The sequence below is a fragment of the Mus caroli genome, chromosome 9, assembly GCF_900094665.2.
Source record: "Mus caroli chromosome 9, CAROLI_EIJ_v1.1, whole genome shotgun sequence".
In the NCBI taxonomy this organism is placed as follows: Eukaryota; Metazoa; Chordata; class Mammalia; order Rodentia; family Muridae; genus Mus; species Mus caroli.
In genome coordinates, this window is record NC_034578.1 from 51,023,696 (window position 1) to 51,043,399 (window position 19,704).

Below are 19,704 nucleotides of genomic sequence, written 5' to 3' on the forward strand. Positions count from 1 at the left end.
TTCGTGTCCAGTTGTGGGAGGCGGGGAGGTCCTTGTGCTTACTGGATAGGCACTAGGGGAACCAGGAATGTGAAACACACAGGCTTACTCCTTCAAAGGAAGGGATGTATTACCTGATGTCCACCCTGAAGGCTGGGAGAAGGAATGAATAGCCTGGTGACCTCCGTGCTATCTGTGTGGGAAGGCCACATCAGATCCTCACCAAGTCCCGTATCGTGGCTTGTTGATCTATAGATCCCATCTTTATAGGAGGCGTCATAGATGCTTTTCAAAGAGCTTCAATATAGTCACATCTTAAGCTTTATTGTGCACACGAGATTGAGTTCACTATCACAAGGAAAGGTTTCTACCAAATTATACTTTTCTTAAATATAGCTAAAACTCAGGGGCAGGTTCCAAAAGTTTGAACCAAGACTGGCTACTTAGTCGTCTTGAAACCAATTACTTTCTCGACTCCCACAGGTCACTACTTGGATGACCATGGCTGTCACAGAGACCCTGGTACCCTGCCCATGACTGTCACAGCTAGAATGTCTGTTATTATTTGGGTGGAAAGTTTCAGGACACAAGCAGTCATTGGAAATGGAAATGTTCTTGTTACCAGCATTCGAAAAGTTGAGCTGCACCTTGTTATGCTTCCAGAGGGCATCTTTCCAATTATGTGGTATGTCCAGTGTTCCAACATGAACCACAGATTCCCCCAAGGTCACCTTCCTGCACTCTTCTGGAATGTCCACAGGAAAGACCATGAAGAGCCAAAGGGAGTGGATGGAACCTTCTTGTACAAAAAGCCCTTTGCATTCACTGCCCAGCTATGAGAGGACAGTCCTTCGCCAGACTCTGTTGTCAGCTGTCCACACCACTGTTTGACTCCGTCACCTCTCCCATCCACTAAATTCTTCATGTTCCTTTCCAACCTCACCTTAAGTGTCTCAGCACAATATCTTCCTCCTGGATCAGAGTAAAGTAAGAATATGTTCATGTTTTATAAGTATATTAAACTTAACCTAAATTCTAGCAGATTTTAATTTGTTAACAATATCCATTCATTCTCTTATAACCAAAATCCCCATTTTCAGAAGCAACTCTCTTTTATGTAAATTAACTCATTTATTGCAGACTGGGTGAGTCTCGGACAGTAACACTTCTACTGGTCTTTCTGTTCCTTCAACCTTCTGATGGCCGACTTTACTGTAACTACAGAAACGAAGCTGCAGGTCCAGGCCCCACCAGCCACTGTTTGCCCCACCAGCCACTGTTTCATGCAGAAACCACAGTGCCAGATGCCAATGGCTCGTCTCTTCATCTTGGTCTTGCCACAGAAGGAGCAAATGTACTTGGCATGCTGGCTGATTTCAATTTTCTTCGCCATTTTCCAGAGGGAGGCATCACCACAGGTCCCATATTTCCCGACAATCTCAGCTTTCTTGGTGTGTTTAGCCATGTCCCCAGAACAGAAGCCCAAGTCTAGAGAGCTCAGAAGTAACTCTTAAAGCCAGAACATCAGATGATGAGAAATAATTTAATTGTATTTATAGTGAAGAGATTCAAAAAGACTTTAGTGTATGGTCTGTCAGATGTGAAAACAAAATCCTTACAAATATTCTCTGTCCCTCGTGTGGCCAGAAGAACTGATCACAACTTACCATTAACCATGTAGACATACTGAATGATTCTCGATCAACTTTCACAGCTTAGAGTTTAACATGGGTGACACCCAGATCAACAGCTGGATCTATATGACTACTAAAGGTTCCTCCACCAGCCACGGCAGTCTCGTGAAGGCATGACTTCTGTGCTTCCTACACAGCAATGCTGCATGTTGGCACATATAGCAAGGGTAAGCAGCTGGTAGGCAGGAAGAGCCTGCACGTACTCTGCTTCTGATAGGCAAGGACAGCTGGAGCCAGCTTGAGCTGTAGACCCAGTCCTGTGCTGAATGGCCATGTGATCTCTATAAAGCAGTGCTGGTAGGTGGTTTACACTGTCTGCACAGCAGACTTTCCATGTGTAACATGGAAGTCATAATGCCTGGCCTAGAGCAGGGTGTAGCTAGACTTTTGGCTGCTTTCTGGGTGCCTGTTTCTACCCTCCTTCTCTACCCTTATCCCTTCCAATGCCCCCAACACTGGGTGCAAATGTTCCTGCTCGAATGGAAAGGTGTCCTGGGACTCAAAAGCCCAGGAACCACAAGGCTCTGAGGGGAGAAAGTGTCCTGATGGAAGGGCATCCTGAGACACGAGAGACCAGAAACCACACAGTTCTGAGAAGAAGCCTCCAAAGCAGAGGTGCTGCAGCTCCCCGGGGAGGGCATCCCCAGCCGAGCTGACGAGCTCAGGAGCCTCAGCCCTGCTCCTCCATCCTTGCTTCCTCTAGTCAATGCTTCTTGGCTTCTTCTGATGAGGGTCACACCAGGCAGCACATCTCATGAAAGAGATTTACTGGAGAGACAAATCCAGGGGGTGGCTGCTTCTGCTCCCAGAAGACGACATCAGGGAATTGAGCAGAGGGTAGAGCTTATATAGGATTTCTTGGTGTGAGGGTGGGTGGGAGCTTTTCAGGTCAGAGATTTCCAGAGTGAGGATAGGTGGGATTTCATATCCTGAGCTTGAGGAGCTCAGGGATTGGTGGATTCTCCTGTTCAGGGATTGGTAAGGGCTTGTGGGAAGTTCGCAGGGATTGGTGGCTTTTTCACCGCCTTTTCCCTGCGTTGGGCCCATGGGTTGGGATGGGAAGACCTTTCCAGCTGCAGGCAGCTTTGGTTAAAGCACCATCACTGTTGAGCTGCTGAGGGAAGCTGAAGAAGAGGCGCTGCCACCATGGACAGCTCCTGTGATGGCTGCTGGCTGGGGGTGGGGGAAAGTAGCTGTTTTGACAGGTGCCACCATTTTGACAGGTGCCCCCATTTTGACAGCTCATACAGCATGTCGCTCAGGGACTACACTGGGTAGGAGAAAAGGAGGGCTAGTGGGGAAAGGGGGCATCGATATTGTTAGACTACTTCCTACTGATGGGGGTGGGGGTTGAGTTCCTTAGGGTAATCTTGATCTTCATAGAATATCTACAGCAACTACCAGCAGCAGCAGCAGCAGCAGCGGTGGCGGCCACCACTCCTCTTTCAGGGCTCTTGCATTTATATGCCCTATCAAGTCCCCAGGATTCCAAATGTCACCCCACTTGCAAAAATTATCTGCAGCAGGCAAAATCACATCCCTGCAGAAATCCAAAGCAAATCACAGTCAGCTGCTGTGGACAGTCTGAAGCAGCCCCATACCCCACACATCTGTTGATGCCCTAGGGTTACTTCCAGCGGACAATGGAGTCTGCTTACACAAAGAGCAAGCAGGTCATTTTCCTTACCACTCTATCCACTCCCAAACTCACCACAAAGAAACCGGCCAACTGTTGGACCAACATGGAGCTGTGAGTGTTGATACAAGTTTGTAATCCCAATATGGGGGAGGATCATAACTTCAAAGCCATCCTCAGCTACGTAGAAAGTAAAACATCATCCCACAACACACAAAACTTTGCCTCTAACAACAACAAAAATGAATTTCTGAATTCCGCAGGTTACATTTTACCACCAGATAATGCCTGGGACAGCAGGAAATAGGAAATGTGTGCAGTTTTTCTTTTTTTTTTTTTTATTGTATTGTTACATTTTATTTAGATCTATTTTGTGACATTTAAACATTTACACTAACAAAATATATAAGAGCAGGGAGGATAATTTTAAACAAAGCTTCAACTTTCTAATGGAATAGATTCTAAAAGCTCATCTTTCAGGATTAACATACAGCAACATTTAAGCCACCCTTAGTGAATTTCTACCATTTTGTGTGCAGTTTTTCTATATCATGGATAAGATCAGGAAACAGGAAGCTCTGCCCCTTTCACGTTACCCTCTGTCTTTTAACCTATATAAAGATATGTCCTTCCTTGACAATATTCATCAGCCCTGTCGATTGCTGAGCAACATGGTAGGCTGGGACTTATTTTAAAATTAGGCACACATAGATAGGCTATTTCCAACACTTGCCCTCCAACCCCCTCCCCCTCCAAGGAGAAGATTCTCCTACTTAGTTAAATACAGGCATTTTGGTCATTTGTAAGGATTAATAAAGCCATAAAGTGTCCTGGATAGTCTTAGTCACCATTACACTATATAATAACTAATCATTACTAATGGGTTTTAATGCTAACAAAGACATAAGAGCAAATACAACAGTCTGTTTATTGGTCACTGTATCACTAAGAAGAGAGGGTCTGTCGTATTAATTAACCCTCATTTTGATTAAGTCACACAGCCTGTGTGACAGACTAGGTCTTGTGCCAACCCAAACTGTGTTAGACCCAGTTATTTGAATCCATCTTTCTTGTTAATAAACAACACATTCACAAAACTCAGCCCACATATACTTTTAAAGCTTGAGTTTTGGTAGTTTGTCTGTCTAAATCCATGATAGAGAAAGATATGACAATTAAATAGCACAAGCTTGACCATCATTGAGAACCAAGAAAGCTGCTTAGATATCCACTATCCATATAATTCCAACTAATGAACATAAGAATTAAATGATTAAGAACCCCACAAATTACTGACCGGTAGAAGCGAGTGTTAAGTGAAAATCCATTTCAGTGTCCACCATGTGTTCTACCAGGTCTACGGTAGAGGATGCTAATTCTGAAATGGAAGTGAAGTGATGTTATGACTTGGAGAAACTCAAGCTGGAAATGGATAAAGTCTGTAGACCACAGAGGGACACAAAACAAAGAGAAGGCAGTTCTGCAAGGTGAACCTTGTGCAGAGGAGTTCTAGGAGACACAACCTGATCAGCACTCAGACTGGGCAGGAAATCCATTCAGTTTGAACCACTAAGTAGGTAGTGGCTTCCTCTCTTCTCCATCAACTGGAGTCTGACCTCAGACTCTTTTGAAACCAGCAAGTTTTTTTTTTTTTAAATGGAACATTGGCAATTTTGTTTTGGCAAAACAAAAACAAAAACACTTCTCACACAAGTCAGAGGCAAACTAACAAAATCCTGGGTAGTGCCAAGAATAAATTCAGAAAGAAAACATTTCCTTCTCCTCTCCCCACAAAAAGAAATGTCAATCAATTTCTGTCTGTCTGTCTTTCTGTCTGTCTCTCTCTTTCTCTCTCTTCTCTGCATTCCCTCTCTCTGTTCTCCAAGTGTCCACTCCCTCTCTGCCTTCATGGCTCCACCCCCTAGGTCTCTTCCTGTCTAAACGTCCATGTGCTTGCCTCTATTCCTTCCCCAGGTCATCACTTCTCTTTCCTCTCCCAATAAACCCCTTTTACACCAGATCTGTTACATGGCATAATTTCTCAGGGGTATACTTTGGCTCAGGCCCGCAGTATATTTCATAACACTATATTGGTCCCCTGACTGCATTATAATTCATGGCAGTGGTAATGTCATCTGACAAGCATGAGGCAGGCACTGGAGAAGCCCATGGAAGAACCCTGAAAGCTCATGTGTTAGTTTCTAGGTCAGTCACTCATGAACACACTACCACATCATTTCTTTAATCATCTGCAAACTATACTTCACTCAGTTATAGACTTTTAAGCCTAGAAATATAAAGTAGCTTGCTTATGGCCATCCAGACAGGAAGGCCAATAATCTAATCTTTTGGGTCTGGTTATAGTATTGTTTTCCCCAGATCTATAGTGTGTCCAACTATTTTGTATATACCACTAACCGTCTAAAGGGTTTATATTTTTGGCTTGAGTAGACAATAAAAAGCCTCGATTATCTAACAGCTTGCTTTTTAAAATTACTTGTAGAATTTACAGCTTGTCTACCACCTAGTCCAGCCTGACTCTGGAGCCATGGGGTACTGCACAGCACCACATGACAGTCTGTAACTCTGCTGCCTACGCGCAACACTCATCAATCAAGTGCCAGGACTAATTAAGCTTCTGATTAGAGTCCAAGGCACCACTAGAGGGGCTCAGCTGGCAAGCAGTTAGGTAGAAAACAGAAGCCAGCCAGGTATGGTGGCCCAGACCCGAGATTCCAGCATTTGGGAAGGAGAGGCAGGATGATTGGGGGTTCGAGCACATCCTACAGGATAGCTCTGTCTATATGTTTTGTAGATTCTGGGCTCTGAAGAACCCCAAATGACATACTCCAAAGCAAGTCTGAGCCAGATTCTTGCACTGGCCTGCCTTCTAATCTCCAACTCTGGGGAACTCTATCATCTCAGATTTTAGTCCACCCTAAATAACCCAAGTACTGATAGTATCAATGGGGGGTACAACTTGGGTCCACTCCAGCCTCAACAGGACCAAGCAATAGCAAGTAGTCTGGGGGAGGGGTACCAACAGACATCCTCTGAGATCTGGGAACATCTACCTCTTTCCAGTATTGCTTTGGATATTCAGACTTTGCCTCTTATGAAACAGAAAGGGACCTTTTGGTATAAGTAACTCCCCTAACCACTAACCAAGGTATAGGAAGATAGACAAGGTCACTTCCAATGGCACTGGGAAAATCTTATAAGGTAAGTAGAAGTGGAGAATCTCCCTCCAATCCATCCAAGACAGAGAAAGTTTCTCAAGGAAGCCCCATCTCATCCTGGGCAGTAGGTGTGCTGGGTATAAAACTAACCACCCCCCTTCCGTGGGAAAATCCAGGGTCAAGAAAAGTCTCAAATGAAAGTGTGGCAAGGCTCTAGCACCTCAGCACAGTCACTCATTCAGAACTGTGTTGAATCTCTAGTACACTGCAGGCACGCATCAGGATCTGGGAGTCCCGTGTATGATTTGCATCTTAGCAGGGGCCCGAAGATATAATAAATCTTATAATAAGTAAAATAGGCAGGGGCTGTGTCACAAAGAGCCTTGTGGGCCAAACAGAAAGACTTGGCTTGCACTTTATAGGAAATGGGAAGCTGCTGAAATATTGTAATCAAGAGAGCAACATGATCAGCTGTTTGCAATAAACGTACCGTGTGGAGCAACCCCACAATGCGATTGCACAAGCTAGCAGCCTGGGAAGAGGAGAGCACCGGAAAATCTTACAGTGACTTCCTTGACTGGTGATGAGGACTCTATTGCGTAAGAAGGCAGGGAGGTAGGAACATCATACAGAGGACATGCACATACATGATTGAATAAATCATGAAGAAATTCATGAATAAAATATGAAACAAAAACTGCTATTACCAATAGGGTGATTGAAAAGTAAATGGTACTTTCCTCTATCAATTCAAATACGATTTGCTTCGTGGTAAGTTATCATTACATAGCTCTTCTAATTCAGCGCTTCCAACTTCAGATTTTTGCCTTGTTGGGTGTTAATATTGTTGGGTTCTTTCTGTTTTGTTCATCTGGTATCTTTTCATCCCTTCTTTTACAAATTTTCAACTTTTGATTTTGTTTCTAGAGAAAGGGTCGTCGAGCTATGCAGTCCTGACTAGCTGGAAAACTAACTGTGCAGAGCAGACTGACCTCCAACTTACCGTGATCCCCCTGCCTCTGCCTCCCAAGTGCAGCCATTGCAAACCTGCACAGGTGCTACTTTCCTCCTGTCTTAGAATTCATTAACTCGCCCACTTCACGTGGCCATTATGTCTATTAGATTGCTCCATGTTTTTCTCGTTTATTTGAGGTCTCAGCTCTATTTCCCGGGTCTACAGACCTGCCTCTCCTTTAGCACTCATAATAAGACTCAAGGATTTGTTCATCCTTGTTGATTTGTTGTAAAAAACCATTGCCCACATTCCCTATTCCCTCCTGCTCCTCCACCACAGGCACCTCCTACTCCTCCACAGCAACAGAGACCCATGGAAAACTCACAGGGTCCTCTTCTCCTTGACATTTCTAGTTCCCAGCTATTGCTAGTGTTTCCCTTGGGATACCCCTCTCCTATATTCAACACTCATAAATTACATGTTATTATCCATCTAATCTAACTGACAAGGTCCTTCTTCACCACTGACCCACATCTTTTCACCCTCCATCCTGAAGCCTAGAAGATAATTATCCATTTGGTTAGCACTTACCTTATCATGTTCCCGCTCCTATAAGACCATAAGATAATTATTGTTTGGCCAGCACTTACCTTATCATGTTCCACGAAAATATGGTAACATGCCCTTCCTTTTGTTTTAGTTTTATTTAGTTTTAGAGATGCATTCTAGGCTGGCTTCAAATTCATTCTGTAGACAAGGATGACCTTGAACTCTGCATCCTCCGGCTTCCACCTCCCAAGTACTGGGATACAGGCCTGGGCCACTCACCCCAGTAAAGATGCAATGTCTCCACAGTTAGCCAATCTTCTCTGTTTCCAGTGTTGTTGGTTTTAAAAAAAAATGTCCTGTGACCCTTCTCCTCTGTGAGCAATTTTTATTCTCTTTCTGGAAAACTGAAGGATTTCCTCTTTATCTTTACGATTTCAGGAACTGCCAACCTGTGAATCACTTTTCCTGCCAGAAACATACCAAGACCTTCCCATCAGCCTTTGGGGCTCTCAGCCTGAGGAATGGTGCATTGCCTCTTTTTCTTTCTTCTGCTGAGCTTGTTTGCAGGTTTTTATTTTTAGGGGTCAGGGAAGAAAAACCATTTAGTACTCTATAAGAAAGTAAGCGTTGATGTCACCATTCCCAGACTCTCGAAGTTACTGTGTTTAAGTTTAGTGCTGTTCTTTATTGCCTCAATTTCACTCGAATGTCTGCTCAGAGTGTGGCTACGCCTGAGCACGGGTCCAGAAAACCACTTGTATCTTGATCTATACACTACATTTTCCTCCAGAAGTGTACTTGGCATCAAGGTTTAGATTGAGGTCTGTGACTCATTAGATGTTCATCAACTTATGAATGAATAAGAAAAATGGATCCTAGCTTTAAATCTTTTGTGCATTTAATGTGGAGTATACATGGAATCCAGGAAACTAGAAATGGGGCCATGGGGTATATCAAGGGAAGGGGGATTATAGAGTCTTGGTAAAATGGAACAAAAGAGGGAATAGTACTGGGGACAGAGAGAGTCAATCATGAAGTGAGGTGGCAGGGTGAGGAAATGAGGTGCTTAACCAGAATAAAGTGAAAGGGTTATGTGAAAGCCTATGAATTTGTGACCTAAGTAAAAACTACAAGAGCAGGAGGAGGAAGAAGAAAAGGAGGAGGAGGAGGAGGAAGAGGAGCAGCAAAAGGAGGAGAAGGAGGAGGAGGAAGAAGAAGAGGAAGAGGAAGAGAATACACTTGCTATGAAAGAACAGGGCAAGAATACTGGAGGTTGAAGGTTTAAGCAGGACTGGGGGCAGGAAGATGGGGAGGGAAGGAGTGGGTGGGGGTGAGCTAATCAAAATCAAGGATGTATAAAAGAAAAACCTTATGAAAATCCACCAACTTGTAAGCTAATTAAAATATGATTTAATAAAAGGAAGTTACACAGAGGTATATTGCAACGGTAGACACTGCTTTCCCAGAAGACATGGATTATTAAATAAAAATCTCAGTTTTGCAGACTGCTGGGTGAGAAAAGACATCAGTGATCTTACCCAGTACTGGACCCTGCACGCTACAATACCAACCTGCTAGGCAAGATGTGCCCACTGGTGCCATGAGAGGACTGTTACAGGGAGGTCACCAACTGCTTTCTGCTTGGATTTGCAACCTACTCCACAGGAGGGAGGTCGTGCCTGGCATTGTAAACCTGATCAAAGGTCTTAGGCCTGGTGGCAAACCTACTACTGTTATTTTGCTAAATGGACATGTTGTCAAACGGCCTTAGAAATATTTATGTTTATGTGCATGAATTCATGTTACCCTCAACCTTGATCCTAGACGCTTCCTTTTGCAGTAGGTAGTGGTTAGCGCAGAAACACCTAACTGTTCAAAGACTTGAGATTAAGTGATTTTTTTTTTTTTGAGTGCTCAGCCATAGATGTGATTCTAGGGGAGTGAAGTCTATCAACATTCCCACAGTTCAAGTTTCAGGAAACACGGCAGAAGGAGAGGCAGGAAGAATGTAAGAGCTGAGGGGCAGGGAGGAGTTCTGTGAAACTCTTGTCATCCTGGCTGTTGCACACATGAAATCAAAACAGTGTGGGTACCACCTCTCCAAGGCTTCCACAACTTCAAGCCAGTAAAAATCCCAGTATGGATAGGGAGGGGGCACCAAGAAACAACTGGCTCAGGAGCTATTGGTGGTTAATAGCTGCTGGGGGAAAAGAGTCACTTTTCTTTGGAATGTGGCCATTGGTAGGTTGCCCATGCCCGAGTGAATGGTCCCCCACACGTTGAGATATAGACAGCACTAACTGGAGTCCATGGGCAGATAACACAGACATGAAAAAGGGGAGAGAGATGTGTTGGGGGCACCCAGAGAGAGTCAGAGAAAGGAAGGGGGTTGAATATGTGTACATTAGCAAAGAATAAAAGTATAAAATATTTTCTTAAACTATGAACATATTGGCTTGTCTGGAGGATAAACACACCATAGCACAAGTCTGGAGGTTCAGAAGACAATGTGTCAAAATTGGTTCTCTCTTCCTGCCATGTGGGTACCAGTGACTGAGCCCAAGTTGCCAGGCTTGGTGGCAAGCCCCCTCCCTGATGAGTCATCTGGCTGGCTCCCTCGCTATTTTTGCTGGCCCTCTCGCTATTCTTTGGAAGTGGATGACACTGATGGAAATAAATGTGGGGAACTGAATGTCTTTGGCCTGGCTGCAGTGAGCATTTCCCAGCTGTTCACGTGACCATCCCACTCTGCGTGCTGGGAATGAGGGGAGTGTTGCCCTCTAAAGCAGCGCAGAGGCTGGAGTGAGTCTCTGTGGCAGCGTCCCTGTCACCCTCCAACATCCCATTTTGTAAATTAGGAAGTTCTGGTCTGGTAAAATGGTGCAGAAGGTAAAGATACCTGACAACCAGCCTGATGATCTGACTTTTATCTTTGGTAGAAAGAAATTTTATGCCCACACGATAGTTATCCTCTGATCTCTGCATGTGGGCGATGGCAGGCACACAGACAGACAGACAGACAGACAGACAGACAGACACAATATTTTTTTTTAAACGTCCATATCAAGGTGTGGTCTGCTTGGTCATTGTCTAGATTCTGGTTCTGCAAGGTGGTTCAGAAAAAAAAATCTTGTGACCTGATGAGAGAAGGTGATTTTCAAGAATTAATTGGCCTCTGGCACCAGGTTCAGCCTCAGCATCAAGGATAATTGTCTTGATGTCATGGAAGGATTTGTTTGTCCCTTGCTGATATCCAAATTGACTAGAGGTTTAGGACAATGACTTAATCTTTGTACCATCAGCCAAAGTAAAGGCGACAGGGCCAGCAAGAAGGCTCAGGGAATAAGGGAGGCTTACCACCATCTCTGACAATCTGAGTTTGACTCCAGGTACCTACACGGTGAGAGGACCAGCTCCCGCCATCCCTGTGCCATGCACCCCTACAATAAAAACAAAAAAGAGACCAGACACAAGATGAAGGCAGAGCTTTTAACCTGGTAGGCACAAGTAAGAGGTCAATACTTTTCAGTAAAAGCAGCTTTCAAATATTGCTTCATAATCTCAGAAGTGGGTGGGTGGGGGGAGCTCTGGGGACAGGTGTTCACTCTCACAGCCTTCAGACAGTGTCTGGAAGATCAGCACATCTCAGCTCCTCTCAGTTCAGGGCACAGGATTGGAACTGAGCCTTTTTCTGGGGAAAAAAGAGAAGCCTTTTCTGGGTGGAGCCTTCCTTCCAAGTTATAGTGTGTGGGCTCTGCAGGTACCACCCTCTCTAGGCTTAACATTGCTGGGACTCTGGGACTTCCACCCAGTCTCTTGGGGGGCTGCAGTCTGTCTTGCTTATCACTCTGGCTTCCAAAGTCATTGAGGAAATGTTCTATACCCTTATAGGTCTCAAATGCATCTTTCCTCCAGGACCCATCTTCAACTGTGAGCTACAGTGACCGCAGCTTCCTCACCTAGTCTCAAAGTAAACCATGCCCTTGTCATCGATCTCTCCATGCCCTTTGCAAAATGCTAAGTCAGGACCCGATTGCTATTCTTGTCTAGTTCATACGTGCAACACCCAGCCACTCTTGCCTGGCTCAGGTCTTCTACTCTTGGAACCAAGTGTCACTCTGAGCCCTTTTCTACCTCACCAATCTGAAATCTCCCACAACCCTATTCTCTTACTTTCTCCTCACTACCTTGAAACCCCAGCTTTGGACCCAAATGATTCCCACCTCCATTGAGCAGATATGTGTATGTGTAAATGTTTTTAATGTCTTGACGGTGGATGCTTAGCCTTCCTTGAGCCTTGAACTCTCTATCCGTGGAACTCTCTAGGATGTACCCTAGAGCTGGGCACATTGCTCAGTGGTAACATATGCTTACTCTGCACAAGGGACTAGGTTCTACATCCAGTACCACATTAAAAAAATGTCTTAAAGACCTGACCACTCACTTTACTCAGGAGCCTATTATGGGACTCAAATGACATAGGAAGGACCTTCAAAAATGGAAGTACCCTTATCCATTTGAGGCTTTGTTTGCTTTGTTGTTGCTGCAGCTATTGTTTTTAAATTTTATTTCATTTTACATATATGCCTTTTATATGTATTACACACACACACACACACACACATTTTTATATGGATGTCTGTGCACCACTTGTAAGCATAAGCCTGCAGAGGTCAGAAGAGGATGTTAGATCCCCCTGGAACTGGAATTCTAGCTATTGGTGAGCCTGAGCCTCTGAGTGTCTTTCCAGCCTGGTGAGGTTTTGTTTTATCCTTTCAAAAGCAATAGCTCAGGTTTCAGAAGTAGAGCTTTGCGGTATTAACTCACACCCACGGATTCAGCAGTTTCAAACTCATAACTAATCCTCACAATCTCATAGAACCCGAGCCTAAAGCTTCCTATTCTAATTGTTTCTGAGCACAGCCTTTATTATTCGCTGAAAAGCTACACCTGCACATGAAAAAGGGAAAGGTTCGTCTCCACATCTGACCTGGTCATAATTCAGTCACCAGGAGTCCTGGCAGCCCCGTGTCAAACACAAATTAGGTGATTGACAGATAGGTATGGGTATGTTCCTGATTCCCCTTCAGGAAAAGTCATGCCTTCCCTGGTCTCAGGGTTGAGGTTAGGATCTGCCTCTGCTGCAGAAAGCCACCTACGTCTCACTCATCTGTGGACAGCCTGCATCTGCTCTGTGACCAAGTAGAACAGCCAGAAGCCAGCCAGCCATTCTGGCCCAACACAGGGAACTTTCCTTTTTATTCAGGGTCTTACACTATAACCCAGCTGGCCTGAAACTCATTATGTAGCCCAGAAAAGTCTGATGACCGTCACCCAGTCTCAGCTTCCTGAGTGTTAGCATTATAGGTGTGAGCTACCATGCCTGGCATAGTACAAGAGATTTTGATGGGCAGCCCCACGGTTGGTTCCCAGTTCCATGGTGAGCTGGCCAGGGTAACGTTGGTGAAGGGAGAGATCATCTAGTGACTGCAAGTATTGGTAATAAAAAGTTATGTTTTAGTATGCAAATCTGTCATGCACCAGCCTCTGCTCCTTACACATGAAGCTTCTCATGGCATTCCATTGCATTTACAATAAGGACCCAGGCCTAAAGGTGCCACCCATTTGGTCCAGCCTCTTATTCAGCTTCTGCCTCTTCCCTCCCCTCTCCCTGATCTGAATTCTATCTATGCTGCAGCCATGCTGGCATTGACACTGTCCTCAAATAAACCATAACACCTACTACTGTGGAACCCTGCATACATTCTTCCTGAGACTCCAGCCCTGCCCCAGCCTTGTTTAGTTTGGCAACTGTTCCAGGCTTAGGCGTTATTTCTAAAGGGAAAGCCTTTACCAGCTCCATTCCCTTTGGTCTAGAACAGGTCCTCAGCCACGTGATTTTACAGAACTCCAGCCCTTCTGCCATAGCATTTATCCCACAGTCTTGTTTAGAATTATACTCCCTTGGAGCCAGGTATTCTGGCACAAGCCTATAATCCCAGCAGTCAGGATGCTGAGACAGGAAGACAAGAGTTCAAGAACAACCTGGCTGCATAATGAGACAAGCCCCCCATTGTGGGGGTGGAGTCAAGGGTAGTGGTGCATGCCTCAAATCCTTGCATCCAGGAGAGGCAAGAGAATCCAGTTCAAGGTCATCTTCAGCAGCACAGTGAGTTTGAGGCCAGATTGGGCTACATGGAATCCTGTCTCTAAAATTAATTAATTACCTCTATTAATTAGTTAATAGTAGCAATGAGAGTTAAACAGAGGTTGAACGAAGGCTATATACATAATGGCAGCTTTCAAAGGGACTCCTCAATCACGGAGGGGGGTGGGGGGCGGCAGCAGGCAACGGAGGGACGATGAAGCACTGAAGTCACTGCATAATGCTGACTCTTATCACAGAAGATTAAAACACCTAAGAACTTATATTAAATAAACTGATTCACTTCATAATCAGGCAAACATGCTATGGGACGAGCTGGAGAATATTTCTCAGTTTGATTTTATTCTCTGGAGCCATAATGTTAGCCAGATAGAACTCATTTTAGTGACTATTTAACCTCTGGGTAGAAAGCACCTGCTTTTTAATGATAAAATTGTTCCTCATTGTGAAAGCAGCACATTGTATTCTTGGCTTTGTTGGTCTCCAGTGGAGGGAATTTGTGTATCTCCTTGTACCTCTACCGTATCTTGAATCTCCTGTGTCAATAAAGAAAGCCAGGCTGATAGCTAAATTTTTTGAAATTAATAAGTAGAAAGTATCATCCCATCCAGAAGAGGACCAGGCAGGTCACACTGTGTAAATACATCTGCCTCTCAAGAAATCTCAAGAGGCTTAGGACTCAGCAGATGAGGGCCTCACAGAATCAATCTCAAAGTCAGAATAACTCAAGCAAAAACTCATTTTAAAAGTTTCTGAAGCACTTCAAAGTTCGGTTTTAGGCCATCAGGACATCTCAGGGCAAAGGTGCTTGTCACCAGGCCTGACAACCTGAGTTCCACTCCAGGGACCCACATACTGGAAGGAAGAACCATGTCTTGCAAGATGTCCTCTGACTTCAATATATATGCTATGGCATGGGTGCACATCAACACATACAGAGAGAGAGAGAGAGAGAGAGAGAGAGATGGACAGATGGACAGATGATAGATCCATGATAGATAAATAGGTAGATAGATAAATAGATGATAGAATTATAAGAAATTTGAAAGTGCCATTCTCAGAAAGCATCAACATGTTTCTACCTGGCAAAAATCTGAGCTATAAGAGGAAAGTGATGAGGATGCTGTACATTTAGGTTCCAAAGCCCATGTTCATGGTCACAGAACCAGTGAGGCTTGGGAGGTCAGGGAGAGGGGACACTTGGCCTTGATGAGGAAATAGCAGCATGGACTAATAAGTCAGTGAAGGAATAAGGTGTTGTTGTGACATTCTGGTGGTAAGAGGCTCACAGACAGGAGACACAGGGAAAGGAGGAAGGAGAACAGGGAAAGGCAACTGGTTAGAGGCACCATGAGGGGGATGACCATGAGGGTAGCCCTCTGACAGGTGACAGCGCCATGACCACCCTTCCCTGCGTGGGAAGACTGAGGAAGTGGCTCACAGGAAGGAGCCCACCTTCCCTTTACCCTTCTTCCACCTCTCTCTTGGCTCCATCACTTGGGGCTCCATCACTTGGGGATCATGGTGTTCCCACTGTCTCTACTAGTGCTCCACCCACTCTTCCTACTAGGTGGCCATGCCACAAGCCTTTTGAGTCCCAGATACCAGGAGGAGCAGCTTCTTGGCTTGAGGGATCCCAGTGGATCCTCATCTCCATTCTGTCTCCAGCTGTGGTCCTGACTTCAAAGAAAAAGTACATTTCAGGCTAATGCTACACTTCCAAACACTGGAAGCCAGCCAGCTCCATGGCATATGAACATGCCACATTCATGGTACGTGCCACTAGCACCACACATACATGTTCCTAGAAAGGTCACTCACTCATCCAGCCGCTCATCTGGCAGATAATTATCAAGTATCCGTTCTGACTACCTTCTCTGTTGGGAATGACAAGGACCAACACATCTGTCACCTGACCTCTGGGACCTTATGCTGTGTTGCTGATAGTGTTGGTGACAGGTCGCCTATCACAACTGTAATGAATGATAGGATAAAGAAAAGCTCGGTGGGGATCATGATGTTCCCACTGTCTCTACTGACTGTCATGCGCACTCCTGTATCTTCAGTGTCCATCACAGAGGCCGACACACAGGAAGGGCTCAGTAAAGGGTTACTGAGTTAAGTAGAAAGCCTATAGGTGCTGAGCCCCAACTCTGTCTCTCCGTGCTTTCTCTCTGTAGCCCAATCCTTGCATGGATTGGAAAGAAAGGATATTCAACAATTCTTCCAACAGGATAATAATACATTTGAGATAGGAGAAACTGGAGAAAGTTATTGATATCATTTCCCCCTCCAGGTATCACATTCTGGCCCTTCCTGATTTCTAAATTCCATCTGCGGTAGCTGCTCTTCTAAAAATATTCAAGTTGGTTGGAGTTCCTGCTGAAGCCCAGGCACCTGAACCTGGACTCGGGACTGTGGTTAGGATGGGACTTCAGTTGTCTTGGGCTTCTCCAAGACATAGTTAAACCTGAAAATAAGTCTGATCCAAACCGCATATTCTCTCTGTTGGTAAGTGCAAACTGGATGGCAGTGGCTATGGAGAGAGGTACAAAGCTCCACTATCCCCTTGTCCTCGGCCCCACCCCTATTGTGATCTATTCTTTCCCCAGGACTGGCTCAAAAATTTGTGGCTCCCAGGCCAGAAGAGCTAAAAGAGCCCTTCTCCTTGACCACAGCAGGTGAGCTGGATGCAGAGAGCCACTGTCTCTTTGGGTTATCTGACTGTGGAGACAGCAATTGGCCTCTACTTGAGTCTTCCCATCTGACCAGGACCCCCTGAAAGTCCTGGATTTCTAGGGAAGTAGTGCCATTCTGAGAGAAGCTGATAGAGTGAAGAGGTCTTCTGACAAAGCTCTGAAGTGACTCAATTCAAGAAATGGTGGTCATGGGAGAGGGTTTTGAGACGGGGTCCCACTATCACGGAGTTATCCAGTCTGGTGTCAAACTCAGGCTGCTGCTGCTGCTGCTGCTGCTGCTGCTGCTGCTGCTGCTGCTGCTGCTGCTGCTGTTACAGCCTCCAGAGTGCTGGGTTTATTTTGAGAAGTACACCACTGTATCCAGCGTGGAACACAGACTCTTGGATCAGAGCAGGCACCCGAGCTCAGAGGAAAGCGAGGCTGCTGGTTGTGAGGTGGTAAATGCAACCTAAGGAAGTTTCCAGTCCTGAGTAGGCTCTGCAGCCCTTCAGCTGAAAAGAACTTCAATATGTTTGCAGGAATTTGCTTAGAATAGTCCTGGTAGGGACTGGAGAGATGGATCGGTGGTTAAAAGAATTGGCTGCTCTTCCAAGGTACCCCAGGTTCAATCCCCAGCACCTACATGGAGGCAGACAACGCCTTAAATCTGATGCCTTCCTTCCGGCCTCTGTGGGCACTAGGCACACACCTAGTGTACACGCACATACACAGACAAAATACACATACACATAAAATAATAAATACATAAAATGGAAAACATGCCTGTAGTTCCAAGCACTCAGGAGGCTGAAGCAGGAGTGAATTCAAGACCAGTTTGAGCTAGGTAGTGAAATCCTGTGTGGCTCTGAAGTAGAACTCTTGCCTAGCTGTTGCAAAACCCTGGCTTTGATCTCCAGCAGGGAGGTGGGGGTGGGGGACTGAGAAAGGACACTGGAGATCATGCCACTCCCAGATGTCTGGCATTGGCAGCTGGCTTTGGAACCAGGTCTCCAAAATCCTTTTTCCTCATCATTTTGCTGCCCCTCTGGTCTGGGTCTCACGGGCAAGGTTCTTAGCCCTTAGAAGTCGTCTTTGGGACGATCCTTGCTTGCTAAGCCAACCTGGCTTTTCTGGTTCTGATGGGTGGCTTTTACACTTCTAATGCCAACCATCTCCCTGTCTTCCACTGTCCCCTTTCTGGGAAAGATCTCTTAGGATCTTTCTTCCATAGGCACATCGTGGCCTTGAGGAGGGGTGATGGGCAGCCTGGGCCTGGGCCCAAGCAGCAGACCTCCCAAGAACAGGGCATGCTTATGGTTTTCTCCAAAGATGACTGGAGGGAGAAGGGGGTGGAATCTAGAAACTTCTCAGGCTTTAAGAATTCCTGCCCTCCTCCTCAGTCTGACCCTGACTATGCCCGTCTGGACCCTGGCAATGCCCACGGGCAGGACAGCAAGAAAAGGAAGGGAGGCCTGTTTGCTATTTGCTTGGTTGCCCCTCCTCCGCACTTGTCTCCTCTGGCTTCTCACCCCCTTGCTGCCCGCCTGTCCCTCTGGGCTTCTGGGGCGCCACCACTACTGTCCCCAACCCGCTTCGCCAGACGGGTCTAAAGACAGCCTGACTCACGGCTCTGCCACCAGCCCACGGCTCACGCGAGGCTTTAAAGCCTCTGCCACTGCGAGAGGAGGCCCAGTACTACCCTGAGACGCCCGGCCTGAGCACGCAGACATGACCCGAGCCGCAGAGCGAGGCCAAGGGGCTACAGGTTGGGGACTGCGCGGCGCCCTGGTGGCCATAGCGCTGCTGTCCGCACTGAATGCCGCGGGCACCGTGTTCGTGCTGTGCCAGTGGCGGGGGTTAAGCGCGGCGCTGCGGGCGCTGGAGGCTCAACGCGGCCGAGAGCAGCGCGAGGACAGCGCCCTACGCGCCTTTCTGGCCGAATTGAGTCGTGCGCCGGGCTGGGTCCCCGAACCACCCCAGGACCCCATGAGCGCAGCGCGCAACAAGCGCAGCCACAACGGCGAGCCTGCGTCACACATCCGCGCCGAGAGCCAGGACATGATGATGATGATGACCTACTCCATGGTGCCGGTAGGCAGGGGCTCGTCCCTGTGGCGCCCCCGTCAGGCTGGGGCAGAGGGAGGTGATGGGAGCCGGGATTCCCTGGCCAGGGGCAAGGTCCTAGAGAGAATCTTGGGTATCTGTGTGGCTAAGGAGGTCATCCTGGCACGCTGCTTAACTCTTTTGAGATCAGTCTCTTTATCTACAGGGACCGGGCAGGGCAAGCCTTCACTTCTGACATCTTTTGAGTCTGCAGGTAAATGAGGGACGTGAGCAGTATTAAGAGCCTTTCTCAACTTTTGTCAAAAGTTTCCTGGGTGTGAACTGACCCACAGCAACAGCAGCCTGTGTCAGAGTCTCGGAAACCAAAGAGGCGACTTTTCTTCAACAAAGGATTCCTTTGCCAGGCACAGTCTAGTAGTTAGGCTTCCCATCTGGCCCGGTCCCATTACTGTAAGACTACAACCAAACTTGTCACCTATATGCTGGAACAACTTCTGAGTTGTCTGTGGCTCTCAAGCTGTTCCAAATAGGAGGGACTGATGCAGTGTAACTTTTATTAGCGTGCGAATACGTACTGATGAAGCCAAGGTTCTTAATGTGGGTCACTTCACAAGCTCAGAATAATGGAAAGCCAGAACTGCTGGTGTGAGCCGTCTCTTACATGCAACGTCTGTGTGCAGCCAGGGAAGGTTCCTGCATTAATCTTTTTTTTTTTTTTCTGTTAATCACCCACTCTTCCCTCCCTCCCTCCCTCCCTCCCTCCCTCCCTCCCTCCATCTTTCCTTTCCTTTCCTTTCCTTTCCT

At 46.3% G+C, this 19,704-nt stretch overlaps 2 protein-coding genes and 1 long non-coding RNA gene across 3 annotated transcripts in view; 1 reads left to right on the forward strand and 2 right to left on the reverse strand.

Moving 5' to 3' along the window:
- Positions 1-4: 4 nt before the first annotated feature.
- The window catches only part of LOC110301210, a 29,552-nt gene continuing 9,852 nt past the window's right edge, over positions 5-19,704 (reverse strand). Inside the window, exons 2-3 of the long non-coding RNA XR_002378695.1 lie at positions 11,390-11,432; positions 5-951 (exon numbers count right to left, since the gene is read on the reverse strand). This is a non-coding gene — a long non-coding RNA (uncharacterized LOC110301210). The remainder of the gene's footprint in view (positions 952-11,389; positions 11,433-19,704) is intronic.
- On the reverse strand, positions 1,148-1,444 carry LOC110301209 (putative 60S ribosomal protein L37a). The gene has a single exon (XM_021171545.1). The coding sequence runs from the start codon at positions 1,442-1,444 to the stop codon at positions 1,148-1,150; it is 297 nt and encodes a 98-aa protein (XP_021027204.1).
- Gldn (gliomedin) overlaps positions 18,460-19,704 on the forward strand; it is a 48,917-nt gene continuing 47,672 nt past the window's right edge. Inside the window, exon 1 of the mRNA XM_021171540.2 lies at positions 18,460-18,927. Coding sequence (XP_021027199.1) covers positions 18,565-18,927 — 363 coding nt within the window. The 5' untranslated portion in view covers positions 18,460-18,564. The remainder of the gene's footprint in view (positions 18,928-19,704) is intronic.